General features: G+C 39.6%; 1 protein-coding gene across 12 annotated transcripts in view; it reads right to left on the bottom strand.

The window, feature by feature from the left end:
- Window positions 1-19,084, bottom strand: part of LOC113054233 (protocadherin gamma-C5-like) — a 101,104-nt gene that overhangs the window by 42,790 nt on the left and 39,230 nt on the right. Inside the window, exon 1 of one of the 12 annotated variants that reach the window (XM_026219615.1) lies at window positions 14,559-17,200. The exons of 4 other annotated variants lie outside the window; for them this stretch is intronic. In XM_026219615.1, coding sequence (XP_026075400.1) covers window positions 14,559-17,009 — 2,451 coding nt within the window. In that variant the 5' untranslated portion in view covers window positions 17,010-17,200. Of the gene's footprint in view, window positions 1-3,501; window positions 6,191-7,016; window positions 9,658-11,222; window positions 14,010-14,558; window positions 17,201-19,084 lie in introns of those variants that run through there. 7 more of the 12 variants (XM_026219622.1, XM_026219617.1, XM_026219626.1 and 4 more) reach the window with 7 other exon arrangements.

Consider the following 19,084-nt stretch of genomic DNA (forward strand, 5'->3'; position numbering starts at 1 on the left):
GACTGATGTATTCTCTAAATATACGTGGGGTGTGGCTACCAGAGATCAGCGGGCAGAGACTGTGGCACAGGTTCTGGTATCTGAATGGTTTTGCCGACTCGGTGTTCCAAGTCGTATCCATTCAGATCAGGGTCGGAACTTTGAGGCCACCCTTATCCAACAGCTTTGCCGCTTGTACGGTGTTGAGAAGTCTCGCACTACTCCGTACCATCCGGCTGGTAACGGACAGTGCGAGCGGTTTAATAGGACCTTGCACGATTTGTTGCGTTCTCTGCCCGACTCTCAGAAGGGCGACTGGCCGCTGTGTCTTCCCCAGGTGTTATTTTCATATAATAGTACCCCCCATCAGAGTACTGGAGAATCCCCGCACTTTTTGATGTTTGGCCAGGAACCTCGGCTCCCAGTGGATTTTCTGCTTGGGAGAGTCCAGGAGCCGGAGGCCGGCTGTGTGCAGAGGTGGGTATTAGAACACCAGAATAGGCTCAAAGTAGCTTTCGAGGGGGTGAGAGAGCAGCTAAGGACTGCGGCGGACCGCCGCAAGGCCCGTCATGATGGACAGGTCCGGGAGGTACCCTTACGGGAGGGTCAGTTGGTGCTCCTTCGAGCTTTTAATGTGAGAGGTAGACATAAGATACACGATCTCTGGGGCCCATTAGTATATCAGATTGTAAGAGCAGGTGAGCAGGTATATTCTATTGCACCAGTGGACAATCTGGGTAAAGTGAGACAAGTACATCGCTCTGCAATAAAGCCATGGGTTGGTAAAAGTCCTTTGGTTGACCCCCCTAAGTGTAGTATGCTGGAGCCAATAGCACCCACTGACGAAGAAGAGGAGACTGGAGATTGGTTTGTAGTAATACCTGAGACCCCTCAGGAGGGGCAAAGGTCAGTACCACCAGTTGAGACCCCATCAGGAGTTGCCGGAGAGGACCAAACTTTTACAGATGGTCTTCAAGAGGAGGCAGAGTATACAGAGGTTATAGTACCCGCCCCAGGTAATGTGATGGTGGGAGTAGGGTCACCAGAGATTACTCCTCTTGAGGATACAGGGGTTAGGCGTACAAGGAGGTTGATGGCAGGGTACCATTCAAATCCACATCACCTCCCTCGCACAATAGAAAGACCAAGGTACGAAGTGGGTACAGTCAATAGTCCGGTATCTAGTGCTGTGGTTGCCTGGTTTCGACCCTGGCATTAAAATCATAGATGTATAAAAAGTATTCATCGTCGGGCCGACGACGAAAATGTCAGGGGTAGATTGTGACCAGATGCTCTCCTCCCATGTTTGTATGGATACTAATGATTTAATTAGAATTTGCCGCCTACAAATTCCCTTTTAGTTGGGGTGACGCGTCATTTCCGATTAGGCTATAAATAGCGCATATCCATTCATGTCGAGATGTACGTCACCTCCGATTGAGTGGGGGTTCCCATTTGCTTCCAACGTGCGGGTGATTTGACTGCGGCTGTATGCCAGCTTTTGCGTGCTCCTGAAATGATTTCTTTCGGTAAGCTGTTATTGCAGTTATTTGTGGGAACCAGCTCTCTGGTTGGGATTCTGACGAGTGGGTATGGGTCTTTCGTGTATTTCAGGCACATGTAAACCAACGTGTGACGCTACAGGATCAAAACAAATCAACGAGCGATCTAGAGTGGTTTGTTTTAAGTGATTGACATGGTTCTATCGGCGGGTGAGTCTTTTCCTTGTTGGGTCGAGACCATTGGGCATTCAGGCGGGCATTTAACCATTGTGTTTCCCTTCTAAGGTGTCTGAGATCTTTTCCTCTCTGCCTTTCTTCCGTATTTAATGCGAGGAATCGCCGTTGTCCTAACCTACTGTTTTGTGGTTTTTGTCTGTTTCATTTAGTCTGATTTGTAAGAGTGGTTTGTTATGTGGGTTGGATGATGTTATTAGTAATTTGTTTTGTTTTTTTGTTTCTTTGTTTTGAGATTGTGTTAGTGTGAATTATAGTTTTCAGTGAAGTGTTTTTGGATTATTAGTATTTGTGTTTTTTTGCTGTTTATATTGACTTCATTGTGATTTTTCTAATCGTGATCTCTTTCTTTTTTTTGTGTATGTGTGAGCAACTGTAAACTCTCTTTCTGCTAGATGCCAGGGGCTTCAGTCAGGAATCCTCCTTTTCCTCAGCGTGCTGGTGGTGGTTTTGAACACTGGGTGCTGTGTGCAGTGAGACGCACCGATTTTGTGTGTGAGTGATAAGTTTACTCTACAGTGTGTGGTTTGGTTCCTTGTTCTTTAGCCCGTGGCTGAAAAGCTTTTGAGTGTAAGGTTTTATTGTATGTTTATTTTGTAGTGATTGACTTTTGAATGATTGTAAAACTCCTCTGCCTCTATAACACATACATTCGATGGTCAGATGCCGTGAGGAGTTTTGCCTGGTACGCCCGGTTTACTCCTGTCTGCTTTTAATAATAAAGAACTCCTTTTGTATGATTTGCATGTCTGTTCCTTACTAGTGCAACGAACTTGTGTGTCTTAAGATAAAGGGTATCATTCATTCTCTGATGTCAGAGTGGCGTAGTCGGTTTTTGTAAAGTTGCAGTTATTCTATTCTAAAAAGCTAGGCCCTAGTGCCCCACGAATTACGAGCTCCCCTCGTTCTGCCACAAGAAGGAAGCCAGTGTCCTTATTGAGACCAATATATTCAGTACTGTCGCCCGTATAGATGCGCGCTTTTCCTGACCTCAGCCGTTGTAAATCCAAGCCCAAATCTTGTGCGATATTTCCCACAATAGCGCCTTTAGCCATTTCTTCTGGAATTGAGTAACTAACTTGTCCTCGTGCAGAATGAAGCAGGGCGACGGAAAACAATACCGCGTACCACATCACGAGACCCTGCATTTTTTTTTTCGATATCCCTAACAAACTACTGAGAAAAAAAAATTCTCACAGATTTCGAAGTGAGGTCTTGTAAAGAGAAAATATTAAAATCAAGTTCTTTAAATTCCAGTAAGTACAAAACGTCGCATTTGTTTCAAGACAATATTGAGCGATCTGGAAGCGTTTCCTCCTTTCCTCTCTCACTGTGACTATGGGATGATGGGCCAGGGTTTAAAACACAATCAGACAAAAGTTCTACGTTGACAAACAGCGGCCCTGTGAGTCTAATCCGAGCACTACATATAAAATCATAACAAACTCATTTTTTGCACATAGAAAAAAAGATGAATGGATCAAAACGTTTGTCAAAATAAATGAATAAAAATAAAGAGTAATGGAAAGAAAGAATTTTAGACCGTATTTAAATCTAATCTATTAAACTGTCAAGACTACAATCTGGCGCTGTCCAAGATGTGGTCCTGAAATCAATCCAAATTGGTGTTTTAGCAAGACAACGAATAATAAAGGAGGGGGGTAATAATAATGCCAATTATTATTATTATTTTTACTATAACTATTGTTTTCACCATTTTTTACCGAATATTTTTATTTGATTTGTTGGTTTGTTTGTTTTGTGAAGTATAAAATATTGTTCTTACCGATGTCGAATGTTCATTTTGCAAACCGCTATTTTTCTTGATTGTGTGCTGCATCGTCTCAGCGAAACTCGGGTCCACCATTAAAACATTCTGTCCACCGAGTGTAGAAAACTTACAGTCACTCTTCCTCGAGTCAGTCGTCATGCACACTTCATAATTATACCCGTGCGGCAGAGTTCCAGTCACTCCTGTGTCTGCGTAATGCGGTGGATAGTACGGAATAACAGGCAGATTGGACTGATATAAGAATCGAGATTGCCTCCATCTGTAAATCTTTACTGATATTATAACAACCACGGAAGTGATAAATAAAAAAGAAACAGCGGCCAGTGCAAGAACTAAATAAAACGTCAGGTTCTCGTCATATTGTTTTTTGTGCGTAAAGTCTGTGAACTCTGACAGCACTTCAGGAAAGCTGTCAGCCACAGCCACGTTAATGGAGACCACAGCTGAGCGAGAGGGCTGTCCGTTATCCTCCACAACAACAGTAAGTTTTTGTTTGAATGCATCTTTATCAGTCACTTGTCGCACAGTTCGTATTTCTCCATTCTGTAAACCCACTTCAAATAGCGCTCTGTCTGTAGCTTTCTGTAGTTTATATGAGAGCCAGGCATTTTGTCCAGAGTCCACATCAACAGCCACCACTTTAGTGACCAGATATCCAACCTCTGCAGCACGAGGCACAATCTCAGCCACCACAGAAGCACCAGTCTGTACTGGATACAGAACCTGAGGAGCGTTGTCATTTTGATCTTTAATAGTAATTTTCACTGTCACGTTACTGCTGAGCGGGGGAGAGCCTCCATCTTGCGCTTTTACCCGGAAGTGGAAATCTTTCAGTTGTTCGTAGTCAAAAGAGCGCACAGCTGTAATCAGTCCGCTGTCAGGTTGAACTGACACATATGATGAGACATAGACTCCATTAACAGTGCTGTCTTCTAGAATATAAGAAACACGGGCATTCTGATTCCAATCAGCATCACTGGCTTTAACGGTAAATATAGAGAGACCAGGTGTGTTATTCTCCAGCACATAGGCCTCATAGTGACTTTTCTCAAATACAGGAGCATTGTCATTCACATCTGTTATCTGCACACGAAGAGAGACATTGCTGGATAGTGCTGGCACTCCCTCATCAGTACATATTACAGTTATATTGTACTCAGCTTCTCGCTCTCTGTCCAATTCCTGCTCTGTTTGCAAGCTAAAGAAGTTACTAGACGGAGAAGTAATAGAAAAAGACATGTCGTCATTTAAGACGCACTGAACCTGACCATTTGAACCTGAATCAAGATCATCAACATTTAGTACTGAAATAACAGTCCCGGACTTTGACCCTTCAGATACTGAATGTGAACTAGAAACTATATTAATATTAGGCGAATTATCATTGATGTCCAGAACATCGATGATGACTTTGCATGCATTAGAGAGTCCTCCTTGATCTTTTCCCTGAATATTAAGTTCATAATGGTTGACCCTTTCATAGTCAATGTGGCCGTTTAATATTAACTCACCACTTTTTTCATTAATAAGAAACATGTCGGCGACATTTTTGTTCACTGTGTCAGATATGTAGTACGTCACTACACTGTTTGATCCTTCGTCTGCATCAGATGCGCTCACGACTGTTAACACAGTACCTTTTGGTGCGTTTTCTGTTATGGTGGTTTTATATACCTTTTGCGTAAAAACAGGAGCATTGTCATTAATATCTAGCACAGTGATGTGTATCTGTACAGTGCCAGAAAGCACTGGATCGCCTCCATCAAACGCTTCTAACAATAAAGTAAATGAGCTTTGCGTTTCTCTGTCGAGTGGCTTTTCTAAAATCATCTCGACGTTTTTACTACCGTCTGCCTGACTGTGCAATTCAAGCTGGAATTTATCAGCCGGTTTCAGCGAGTAGCTTTGAAGATCATTTGTTCCTACATCCGCATCAAAAGCTCCCCCAAGCATAAAACCTGCACCCGCCACCGCCGATTCGCTGATCTCAAAGCTAAAGTCCTTTTTCTGGAAACTCGGAGCGTTATCATTTATATCCATGATTTCTATTGTAATCGTGTAGAATTCCATCGGGTTTTCCAAAATCATTTGAAGATGTAAAGCACACGGAGTTGTTTTTGCACAAAGAGATTCGCGATCCATTTTCTCTCTAATAAGCAGCAATCCAGTGTTTCTGTTCAGTTCGATGTATTCTGTACTGTCTCTTGTGTAAATTCTCGCTTTTCCTGATTTCAGTCGTTGCAAATCCAAGCCCAAATCCTGCGCAATATTTCCGACCATCGATCCTTTTGATATTTCTTCAGGAATGGAGTAACTGACCTGTCCTCGGGCAAAGTGAACCAGAAGAGTAAAAAACAGCATCGAGCGTCTTATCATTGCATCAGGCATTGTCTCAGTTGCACCGAGGATCGAATAAGAAACAATTCTCTATCAGTGTATCGTTTCAGCCTATAAAATTAAATAAAAATTGACTGACTTGAATTATTTGTGTACTCGCCGAATGGGTTTTCTACAGGAAATCCGTGCTAGAAAATAATTTCTGAGACGGTTGCTCTTCTTCCTTTCTCTCTGATGTTATGTGATGCTGGGGGTGGGTCTGTAAAATACAGTTTCTCATCCATTTGTCGACGAACAGCGGCCCTCTGAGCGTAAATTAGGAATTGCAAATCAAGTTTATATATTTATGCCTAAAGTGAATTTTATCAACGGTATGTATTGTTTTCTAGGCCTATTACTCATGTAAAACCAGTCATATGAATTCTCCGACGATTAAATAAATAATTCTGTTGGAACCACGAAGGCAAACGTTAAGAATAACCCTGAAAGCAATTTAGCAAAATAATAATACTTCAAATGAAAGCACACAATGAAGACCACAGTCCTCTGTTTAGCAGTAGCGGTTTTCATCAAATGAGGCGCTGTTCAACAACGGTGGTGCTGAAATATATCAACATGCCCATGCATTGTATCAAATTAATTACGTAGTTTCCAATAAATCACTTTACAATGATCATCATCATCATCATCATCATCATCATCATCATTAATTATTTTTGTTTGTTTTTTACACGCAGCCTGCATCAAAAAGCTTAATGCAAATAGGGACTCATTGGTCTACCACTAAGGCTATTTCGACAAAATAAAATAAAATAAAATAAAATAAAAAGAGGCCAATTCTCTGAGTCTTACAACACATCCAAAAATGTGCAAGAACAAACTGTGTGACCGTCAGGCACACTGAATTGTTTCATTTCCCTTTAGAACAAACATATCAACATTACTGGCACCAGTTCTAGTGAAAGAAAAGAAGAAGCAGAAAAAAAAGATGTGTGAGTAATTGTTTATCCAAAACCTAAAACTACACGTCATCGCTCAGTTCTCCAATGCTATTTATTTATTTATTTATTTATAATCTACGTCAGCAACCATATTACTTGTCTTTTCAATTAACAATAATAATAATAATAATAATAATAACAATAATAATAGTCTAAGGAAAAGTTTCTTACCGATTTTGCAAAGAGATCGTCGATGGAACTGTTTTTCGTGACTGTGCGCTGCATCATCTCACTGAAACTCGGGTCCACCATTAAAACATTCTGTCCACCGAGTGTAGAAAACTTATAGTCACTCTTCCTCGAGTCAGTCGTCATGCACACTTCATAATTATACCCGTGCGGCAGAGTTCCAGTGACTCCTGTGTCTGCGTAATGCGGTTGATAGTACGGTATAACAGGCAGATTGGACTGATATGAGAAGCGAGATTGTCTCCATCTGTAGATTTTCACTGATATTATTACAACCACACAGGTGATAAATAGGAAAGAAACAGCAGCCAGTGCGAGAACTAAATAAAACGTCAGGTTCTCGTCATATTGTTTTCCTTGAGTAAAGTCTGTGAACTCTGACAGCACTTCAGGAAAGCTGTCAGCCACAGCCACGTTAATGGAGACCACAGCTGAGCGAGAGGGCTGTCCGTTATCCTCCACAACAACAGTCAGTTTTTGTTTGACTGCATCTTTATCAGTCACTTGTCGCACAGTTCTTATTTCTCCATTCTGTAAACCAACTTCAAATAGCGCTCTGTCTGTAGTTTTCTGTAGTTTATAGAAAAGCCAGGCATTCTGTCCAGAGTCCACATCAACAGCCACCACTTTAGTGACCAGATATCCAACCTCTGCAGCACGAGGCACAATCTCAGCCACCACAGAAGCACCAGTCTGTACTGGATACAGAACCTGAGGAGCGTTGTCATTCTGATCTTTAATAGTAATTTTCACTGTCACGTTACTGCTGAGCGGGGGAGAGCCTCCATCTTGCGCTTTTACCCGGAAGTGGAAATCTTTCAGTTGTTCGTAGTCAAAAGAGCGCACAGCTGTAATCAGTCCGCTGTCAGGTTGAACTGACACATATGATGAGACATAGACTCCATTAACAGTGCTGTCTTCTAGAATATAAGAAACACGGGCATTCTGATTCCAATCAGCATCACTGGCTTTAACGGTAAATATAGAGAGGCCAGGTGTGTTATTCTCCAGCACATAGGCCTCATAGTGACTTTTCTCAAATACAGGAGCATTGTCATTCACATCAGATATCTGCACACGAAGAGAGACATTGCTGGATAGTGCTGGCACTCCCTCGTCAGTACATATTACACTGATATTGTACTCAGCTTCTCGCTCTCTGTCCAATTCCTGCTCTGTTTGCAAGCTAAAGAAATTGCTAGACGGAGATGTTATTTCAAAAGGAATATTCCCATTCATGACACACTGAACCTGCCCATTTACACCCGAATCAAGATCATCAACATGTAGCATTGCAACCACAGTACCAGAGTTAGAACCTTCAGGTATGGAGTGTGAACTAGACAGAATCTGAATACTAGGCAAATTATCATTAATGTCCAGGACATCGATAATTACTTTGCATGCGTTAGAAAGTCCTCCTTGATCTTTTGCCTGGATATTAAGTTCATAATGGTTGACCTTTTCATAGTCAACCTGTCCAGTTAATGTTAACTCACCACTTTTTTCATTAATAAGAAACATGTCGGCGACATTTTTGTTCACTGTGTCAGATATGTAGTACGTCACTACACTGTTTGATCCTTCGTCTGCATCAGATGCGCTCACGACTGTTAACACAGTACCTTTTGGTGCGTTTTCTGTTATGGTGGTTTTATATACCTTTTGCGTAAAAACAGGAGCATTGTCATTAATATCTAGCACAGTGATGTGTATCTGTACAGTGCCAGAAAGCACCGGATCGCCTCCATCAAACGCTTCTAACAACAAAGTAAGTGAGCTTTGCGTTTCTCTGTCGAGTGGTCTTTGTAAGATCATCTCAACGTTTTTACTACCGTCTGCCTGATTATGCAATTCAAGTCTGAATTGGTTACTCGGTTTAAGCGAGTAATTCTGAAGATCATTTGTTCCTACATCCGCATCAAAAGCTCCCCCAAGCATAAAACCTGCACCCGCCACCGCCGATTCGCTGATCTCAAAGCTAAAGTCCTTTTTCTGGAAACTCGGAGCGTTATCATTTATATCCATGATCTCTATTGTAATCGTGTATAATTCCATCGGGTTGTCCAAAATCATTTGAAGATGTAAAGCACACGGAGTTGTTTTTGCACAAAGAGATTCGCGATCCATTTTCTCTCTAATAAGCAGCAATCCAGTGTTTCTGTTCAGTTCGATATATTCCGTGCTGTCTCTGGTAAATATTCGAGCTTTTCCTGACTTTAATCGTTGTAAATCCAAGCCCAAATCCTGCGCAATATTTCCCACTATCGATCCTTTTGACATTTCTTCAGGAATGGAGTAACTGACTTGTCCGAGCGCAATGTGAATCAAAAGAGTAAAACACAGCACCGAATGCCGTATGATTGCATCAGGGCCAGGCATTTTTCAAATACACAGACGCTTAAAAAAGAAAACAAAACAATCAATCCGTCTATCCTTAAAATATATGAAATTCCGACCGCAATCATTAACTCCGTTCAGGACGACGAGCGATGAATCGTTTTTGTAGAAAAAAATGAGGTGGCAGCTTTATTGCCTTTTTCTCCGTGATATTGTGTGACGAGGGAGGGTCTGTGAAATACAGTTTCTCCGCTGTTTGTCGACGAACAGCGACCCTCTGAGTGTAAATAAGAAACAGCATATCAAAGTTTTAACCTTATACATACAATACAACGTATTTTATCAGCGAATATTATTTCCTAGGCCTATATCACACTGGCAATGAACCAATTATTATGATATGTAGAATGTCACACTGTCTGTGTTCCAGAATATCTTGCTGATTAAAATAATAATAATATAATAATAAACAAACAAACAAACAAACAAACGAATGAATGAATGAATAAATAAATAAAGGCTAATATGCATGTTGGATATGGATTTTGTAAGCAACAGATTTTGGGTTAAATTAAAACACAATGAAGAAGACCGTGGTCCTCTTTAGTAGTATACCTTTATCCAGCAAGGCGCTGTTCAGGACAAGTGGTGCTGAACCTTTTCAAAGTGCCCTTGCGTTTTTTGTGATTATTTCATAATTATTCTTCATTTTTCAATAATTAGATTGAACAAATTTTCACATGTCTGCATGTAAAATATCACGCTGCTGTTTATTTTATTAGATTTTTTTTTCTTCATCTTCCATATTAAGGCAATTAATCCATAATGTCAGTCGGATTTTTGTCCACGACCAAAATATTCTAAAGCATGAATAGAAAATCATAGGGTCACTCTCTCCTCACATACACTTAGCTTAGACTCAGACAACAATTCCAGCATTTTACAGCAAAACATTTTGTGAACTCTCTTATCTCTTTATTGGACACACTTAATACTGCTGTATCTGATCAGTATAGTGGTCGTCATTGAGTCAGTTGTCATGCACACCAAAACAATTTGTTCATTAGTTTTCAAGTCTCTTTTCAAACAAGAATATTATTATTACATCACACATGGTAGCTATATAAAGCATTCAAGTCTATTGTTCGAGACAGTCTGAGATAATTGAATCCAGCACTGAAAGCAACATGACAACTTTGTGACAATATTTAGTTTTTTTTTTTTTTTTTTTTTTTTTTTGCAAATGTGTTTAAATTCTTTCTCATTTGTATATTTTCACATCAGTGTTAGTATAAATTATGAATTGTATTAATGCACTTGTAATGTGAACATATTATGAATATACAGAGTATTAGTTAATAGACAAAGATAAATGATATAGCCTAATACTTGGTTTAATAGCTAATATAATGTTGGTATACTGCAGGAGTTTTAGAGACTCGGTTACAGATTCAGGTTATTCATTTCAGAAACTTCACACTTTCTATCCACCTTATTTTTCGAGTAGGCATGGCCATTTGTACATTTTATGGGTCTGGCTTGCAGCTATTTTTAGTTGTACAAAACAGCTATTTGATATCGCAAATTGTGAATGAACACACTGGTGTGTAGTGTAAACAGTTTTACAATTAATGAATCTCATTATTTCCATTTAGTGCTAATGGACCGCAAGTCTCGCCCATAGGCTTACTTCCAAATTGAAGAATAAGGTGGAAAAGTGTACCTAGAACATTTATTTCTTTATGCTATACTTGGTTTGTCTTATTTTGATTTTATTTATTTATTTATTTATTTATTTTGTTATTTTTTTAATCAGTTAAAATTTAAAATGTCCCAAAAGTCTCTTACCGATTCTGTAGACTGGAGATCGTCGATAGAATTTTTTTTCTTGATTGTGTGATTCATAGTTGCGGCGAAACTTGGGTCCACTACTAAAACATTCTGTCCACCGAGTGTAGAAAACTTACAGTCACTCTTCCTCGAGTCAGTCGTCATGCACACTTCATAATTATACCCGTGCGGCAGAGTTCCAGTGACTCCTGTGTCTGCGTAATGCGGTGGATAGTACGGGATAACAGGCATATTGGACTGATATAAGAAGCGAGATTGTCTCCACCTGTAGATTTTCACTGATATTATTACAACCACACAGGTGATGAATAGGAAAGAAACAGCAGCCAGTGCGATAACTAAATAAAACGTCAGGTTCTCGTCATATTGTTTTCCTTGAGTAAAGTCTGTGAACTCTGACAGCACTTCAGGAAAGCTGTCAGCCACAGCCACGTTAATGGAGACCACAGCTGAGCGAGAGGGCTGTCCGTTATCCTCCACAACAACAGTCAGTTTTTGTTTGACTACATCTTTATCAGTCACTTGTCGCACAGTTCGTATTTCTCCATTCTGTAAACCAACTTCAAATAGCGCTCTGTCTGTAGTTTTCTGTAGTTTATAGGAGAGCCAGGCATTCTGTCCAGAGTCCACATCAACAGCCACCACTTTAGTGACCAGATATCCAACCTCTGCAGCACGAGGCACAATCTCAGCCACCACAGAAGCGCCAGTCTGTACTGGATACAGAACCTGAGGAGCGTTGTCATTCTCATCTTTAATTATAATGTCCAAAGTCACATTAGTGCTGAGGGGTGGAGAGCCTCCATCTTGTGCTTTCACGCAAACATGAACACTTTTCATTTGCTCGTAGTCAAAACTGCGCAGTGCGTGAATCACTCCACTGTCAGCATTTACGGATATAAAAGAGGAAGCAGGTGATCCACGCACTGTAGTCTCATCTAGAAGATACGAAATACGAGCGTTCTGATTCCAGTCATCATCTCGAGCACTCAGAGTAAATATGGACAAACCAGGTGGATTGTTTTCAGTAACAAATGTAGTGTAAACACTCTCTTGAAACCTGGGCGGATTGTCGTTAACATCTGATACTTTAAGATTTAACGTTTTCTGAGTAGAAAGCGCAGGAGACCCTGAATCTATAGCCGTGATTGTGATGTTATATTCTGCCACACGTTCACGATCTAAAGCAGCATCGGTGACTAAAGTGTAATAATTTCGCAGTGAAGACTGGAGTTTAAATTGATTTTTTCGATCTACCATACAGTCAACATGGCCATTTTCTCCAGCATCTAGATCTTTGACACTGAAAATAGCGATAGTGGTGCCAAGAGGTGCGTCTTCACTCACTGAGCTTGAAAATGACATAACACTAATAACAGGTGCATTGTCGTTTACATCAGTTAAATCAACTATGACTTTCGCCGAGTTTCCTAAACCACCCTGGTCTTTGGCCTCGATTCCAATTTCGTATTTTTTTGCTTTTTCATAATCAAGTTCCCCAATTAGAGTTATAACACCGGTTGTTTCGTCGATTTTAAAAATGTCTTTTATGTTACCTTTTAAGTTAGCGAGACTGTATGAAATCAAGCTATACATCCCACTATCTGCATCACTTGCATTAACAGTTGTAATGTAAGTTTCTTTAGGCGCATTTTCAGTTATTATTGCTCTGTAAACTGATTGGTTGAATACTGGTGCGTTATCATTTACATCTAGTACAGTAACCTCTATTTTCATATTACCAGATCTCTGAGGGTTTCCTCCGTCGACTGCTGTGAGAATCAGAGACAGTCGTGGATGCTGCTCTCTGTCTAGAGGTTTCTGAAGCACCATTTCAGCATATTTAACTCCATCGGGGCGCGAGTGTTGTTTCAGAATAAAATAATCATTATTTGACATAATATAATTTTGGAGAGCATTCACACCCACATCAGGGTCATCTGCGCTTCCTAGTAAGAATCGAGATCCAGGTGCGGCTGATTCACTTATTTCAAGATTAATTTCATCTTTAGGAAATGTTGGCGAATGATCGTTTACATCCAGTATTTCCACCGTAACATGATGCAGTTCCATTGGATTATCAAGAATTATTTCAAACGTGAAGCTGCACGGAGTAGTTTCAGCGCAAAGCTGCTCTCGGTCGATTCTCTCCTTTACAACCAAGATCCCTTTGTCTGTTTTCAGCTCTACGTACTCAGTGCTGTCGCCAGACACGATACGAGCCTGACCCGAGCGCAGTCTTTGTACATTCAGACCAAGATCATGAGCTATATTTCCGATAAGTGACCCTTTCTTCATTTCCTCTGGAACCGAGTAACGAATCTGTGCGTTTGTGTTTGAAATCGAACAAGCAGCCATGATGAATAAGACCCTCCATAATAAAACACGATCCAGTGGCTGTCCCCGCGATTGGTAACAATGACTCATTCTATATGCTTTGATCAAAATTGTATACGTAATGTATTCAAATATCAACCTGTAGATGCTGTTCCGCAGTCAAAATATCCACAAATACATCCAGTTTATTTGTTATTAGTCAGTGAATCTCTCCCTTCATCGACTCTCTGTAGTCTCTTCCACAGTCTTATACCAGGATCACCACAGCTCCACCAACCACTAGCGATTGCATGCTTTTCTACAAATCAACAGCGGCCCTTAGAGCTGAGAACGAGAAACAGCACTGACAAGCTTTGAAATGTCTTTGAACTTTAAATGGGCATTAGCTCTCAACAATAATAAAACTAAACAATGTATTGAACAAATACATTTAAAATAACACTTCACCGCTCTCGTAAACTTAAATCTTACTATGTATTGCACTACTTAAATATAAGAAAACAAACATGATTCACTTATTAGTGAAAATAAATTCGAAATCATAAGGTATTATGTAACAATGCAGTGCGACAAACAGAACAGACTTCATTATCGAATCACGATTTTAAGGTAACACTTCACGGTAAGGCTAAATTCCTTAGGATTAGTTAATGCTTAATGAATCATTAATTGATTTGTAAACATTTTATAGCGTTTATTATGGTAGTTTAATGTTACCACGTACTATTGTTTCTAAATTTTATGATTCAAAGTATTATGAACAAAAGTGATTTCATACTGAACAATAGTGTAATTATATGTTAATATTTAATAAATGCTGTAAAAATGTAAGTATCATTGATTTACCTGCATTAATGATATATATAACTAATGTTATATAGGCCTAGTGAAAAAGGTTCTCCTAAACTACTAAGCAAAATTTGTTCAATGTAATTTTAATATCACAAAGACTTTATATTATTTTATATTTTCTTTTTAAATAACAGTTGATCTTACCATTTCAGAACATTTACCGGGATCTTCTAAGTTTCTTTCCTTCATTGCGCGCTGCATGGTCTCAGCGAAACTCTGGTCCACCATTAAAACATTCTGTCCACCGAGTGTAGAAAACTTACAGTCACTCTTCCTCGAGTCAGTCGTCATGCACACTTCATAATTATACCCGTGCGGCAGAGTTCCAGTTACTCCTGTGTCTGCGTAATGCGGTTGATAGTACGGTATAACAGGCAGATTGGACTGATATAAGAAGCGAGATTGTCTCCATCTGTAGATTTTCACTGATATTATTACAACCACACAGGTGATGAATAAGAAAGAAACAGCAGCCAGTGCGAGAACTAAATAAAACGTCAGGTTGTCGTCATATTGTTTTCCTTGAGTAAAGTCTGTGAACTCTGACAGCACTTCAGGAAAGCTGTCAGCCACAGCCACGTTAATGGAGACCACAGCTGAGCGAGAGGGCTGTCCGTTATCCTCCACAACAACAGTCAGTTTTTGTTTGACTACATCTTTATCAGTCACTTGTCGCACAGTTCTTATTTCTCCATTCTGTAAACCAACTTCAAACAGCGCTCTGTCTGTAGTTTTCTGTAGTTTATAGGAGAGCCAGGCATTCTGTCCAGAGTCCACATCAACAGCCACCACTTTAGTGACCAGATATCCAACCTCTGCAGCACGAGGCACAATCTCAGCCACCACAGAAGCACCAGTCTGTACTGGATACAGAACCTGAGGAGCGTTGTCATTCTCATCTTTAATTATAATGTCCAAAGTCACATTAGTGCTGAGGGGTGGAGAGCCTCCATCTTGTGCTTTCACACAAACATGAACACTTTTCATTTGCTCGTAGTCAAAACTGCGCAGTGCGTGAATCACTCCACTGTCAGCATTTACGGATATAAAAGAGGAAGCGGGGGATCCACGCACTGTAGTCTCATCTAGAAGATAGGAAATACGAGCGTTCTGATTCCAGTCATCATCTCGAGCACTCAGGGTAAATATGGACAAACCAGGTGGATTGTTTTCAGTAACAAATGTAGTGTAAACACTCTCTTGAAACCTGGGCGGATTGTCGTTAACATCTGATACTTTAAGATTTAACGTTTTCTGAGTAGAAAGCGCAGGAGACCCTGAATCTATAGCCGTGATTGTGATGTTATATTCTGCCACACGTTCACGATCTAAAGCAGCATCGGTGACTAAAGTGTAATAATTTCGCAGTGAAGACTGGAGTTTAAATTGATTTTTTCGATCTACCATACAGTCAACATGGCCATTTTCTCCAGCATCTAGATCTTTGACACTGAAAATAGCGATAGTGGTGCCAAGAGGTGCGTCCTCACTCACTGAGCTTGAAAATGACATAACACTAATAACAGGTGCATTGTCGTTTACATCAGTTAAATCAACTATGACTTTCGCCGAGTTTCCTAAACCACCCTGGTCTTTGGCCTCGATGCCAATTTCATATTTTTTTGATTTTTCAAAGTCAAGCACCCCAGTTAGAGTAATAACGCCTGTTGTTTCATCTATTTCAAACACTTCATTTATGTTTCCCTTTAAATTAGCAAAGCTGTATGAGATCAAGCTATACATCCCACTATCTGCATCACTTGCCTTAACAGTTGTAATATATGTTCCCTTAGGCGTATTTTCCGCTATTGTTGCCTTGTAAACTGATTGGTTGAATACTGGTGCGTTGTCATTTGCATCTAGTACAGTAACCTCTATTTTCATATTACCAGATCTCTGAGGGTTTCCTCCGTCGACTGCTGTGAGAATCAGAGACAGTCGTGGATGCTGCTCTCTGTCTAGAGGCTTCTGAAGCACCATTTCAGCATATTTAACTCCATCGGGGCGCGAGTGTTGTTTCAGAATAAAATTATTGTTGGTTGACATTATATAATTTTTGAGAGCATTCACACCCACATCAGGATCATCTGCGCTTCCTAATAAGAAACGAGCCCCAGTTGTGGCTGATTCACTTATTTCAAGATTAATTTCATCTTTAGGAAAGGTTGGCGAATGATCGTTTACATCCAGTATTTCCACCGTAACATGATGCAGTTCCATTGGATTATCAAGAATTATTTCAAACGTGAAGCTGCACGGAGTAGTTTCAGCGCAAAGCTGCTCTCGGTCGATTCTCTCCTTTACAACCAAGATCCCTTTGTCTGTTTTCAGCTCTACGTAATCAGTGCTGTCGCCAGACACGATACGAGCCTGACCCGAGCGCAGTCTTTGTACATTCAGACCAAGATCATGAGCTATATTTCCTATAAGCGACCCTTTCTTCATTTCCTCTGGAACCGAGTAACGAATCTGTGCGTTTGTGTTTGAAATCGAGCAAGCAGCCATGATGAATAAGACCCTCCATAAGAAAACACGATCCAGTGGCTGTCCTCGAGACTGGTATTGAATCCATCTACATGCTCTAAACACAAGCATTTTTATAGGTTACCTATTCAAAATACAAACTACAGAGGATTTTCCGCAGTCAATATATCCACAAATACATCCAGTTTGTTTGCTATAAGTCAGTGAATGTCTCCCTTCATCGATTCTCTTTAGTCTCTTCCAGAATCTCCTAACAGCATCCCTACAGCACAGCTCCACCAACCACTGGCGATACCCTTGCGTTTCTACAAATCAACAGCGGCCCTTAGAGTTAAAAACGGGAAGCAACAATAATAAAATATATGACATGTCCCAGAACTAGAACTGCATTGCTTTCAATTATTTGATAATGATTAAAGGATAAAACATCCATACAAATGTTAAAGTTACTGTACACTGAAAAGTGCTAGATAATATTATTGAAAAAAAAAACAAAAAACAAAAAACAAAACATAATTTCGTGGTAATATTACAGATTACATATTTGCCTTCACAGACAAAAAATAAAATAAAATAAATAAAAATAAAAATTATAGCCCCTAAGGCTACTTAAATATTTAAAGCGTAATACAAGGTCCCGTTCGTTAACATTAGTTGTTGAATTATTAACTAATAACAAGTCATAATTGTACAGATTTTATTAATCTGTATTCATGTAATTACTTTTTCCATTTTCAAAGATTGTTCAAATTGTTGAAAAAAATTCATATGTCCAACTAGAATCGTTAAAATAAATATAAATTTACCAATAACGGCTTCTAAAAATCGTTTTATTATTATTATTATTATTATTTTATTGTAGCGAATGTATTACGTAATGTTAATGAATTGAAACTTATTATAATGTGTTATAGATTTACCATGGTTTAACATACCATTTTTACTAACCACAATTCACTGTATTTCATTTTAATTTTATATATACTTTTTAAGAACAGGTGATCTTAACATTTCTGTCAACTCGGGATCCTCTAACTAATTGATATCTATTTTGCAGTTCATAATCTAAATTTTTAAGAAGTATAAACTCACCTGTATCTGTGTTTATCTCACTTGCTTCTTTGGTAGCAAGAGCAAAGGAAAATAAAACTTTGTCATTTATACCTTCGTCACCATCAGCAGCACTAATATCACTCACTGACAACAGTACCAGTGAATTCTCTCTAACTTCAGTTTTAAATACTGACTGTTAACACATTGGGTCATTATCATTTACATCCAGGGCCGGGTTTCCCAAAAGCTTCGTAAGCCTACCGAGGTGTAGGAAATTTGCTGTCGCTTTTCCTCGAGTCAGTCGTCATGCACACTTCATAATTATACTCTAATTATACTAAAAAGTCAAGTTCTTGTCATATTGCTCTTCATTCGCAAATCTGTAAGTTCAGACAGCACTTCAGGAAATCTGTCAGCCACAGTCACAGCCACGTTAATGGAGACCACAGCTGAGCGAGAGAGTTGTCCGTTTTCTTCCACAACAACAGTCAGTCTTTGTTTCACCGCATCTTTATCAGTCACTTGTAGCACAGTTCTTTTTTCTCCATTCTGTAAACCCACTTCAAACAGCTATAGCGCTGACCATTTCAGCACTATCGGGATGAACAGCTCCCGAAGAATTCAACAATAATTCTTTAAGCAGAGCTGCATAGAATGATCACTGTATGACATCAAAGTACCGCGAGAGCGATAAGAGAGCACACGAATCCAATGCATTCGAATCGCTCTTGCGGTGCTTTGATGTCATACAGTGATCATTCTGTGCAGCGCTGCTTAAAGTCGAACGCGCCTAAATAATTTAGAGTTTTCAGGCTCGAAGGGGAAAAAAAAAACATCCATATAACTGCAGCACAAGCCAGTCCATTTTCCATCTGTTTCCAATCAAAAGTAATTTAGGTAATTTCTCAAAAGAATAAAACAAAGATATGTGAGAATTCAAGTATTTGCCATTAGCAATCCATATAAATCACCCACCACGACATTTCAATCACTTAAAACAGCGTGACATTCTAAAACATTTAATGTGAAAACACTTAAAGTGCCTTTAAAACAGTGATATTAAAATATCAAGTGCATTATGCTCCTTATTTATGATTTATTGCGTTCTTAACACAGGCAAGCAAATGAGCATG

The sequence above is a fragment of the Carassius auratus genome, chromosome 35, assembly GCF_003368295.1.
Source record: "Carassius auratus strain Wakin chromosome 35, ASM336829v1, whole genome shotgun sequence".
Taxonomy (NCBI): Eukaryota; Metazoa; Chordata; class Actinopteri; order Cypriniformes; family Cyprinidae; genus Carassius; species Carassius auratus.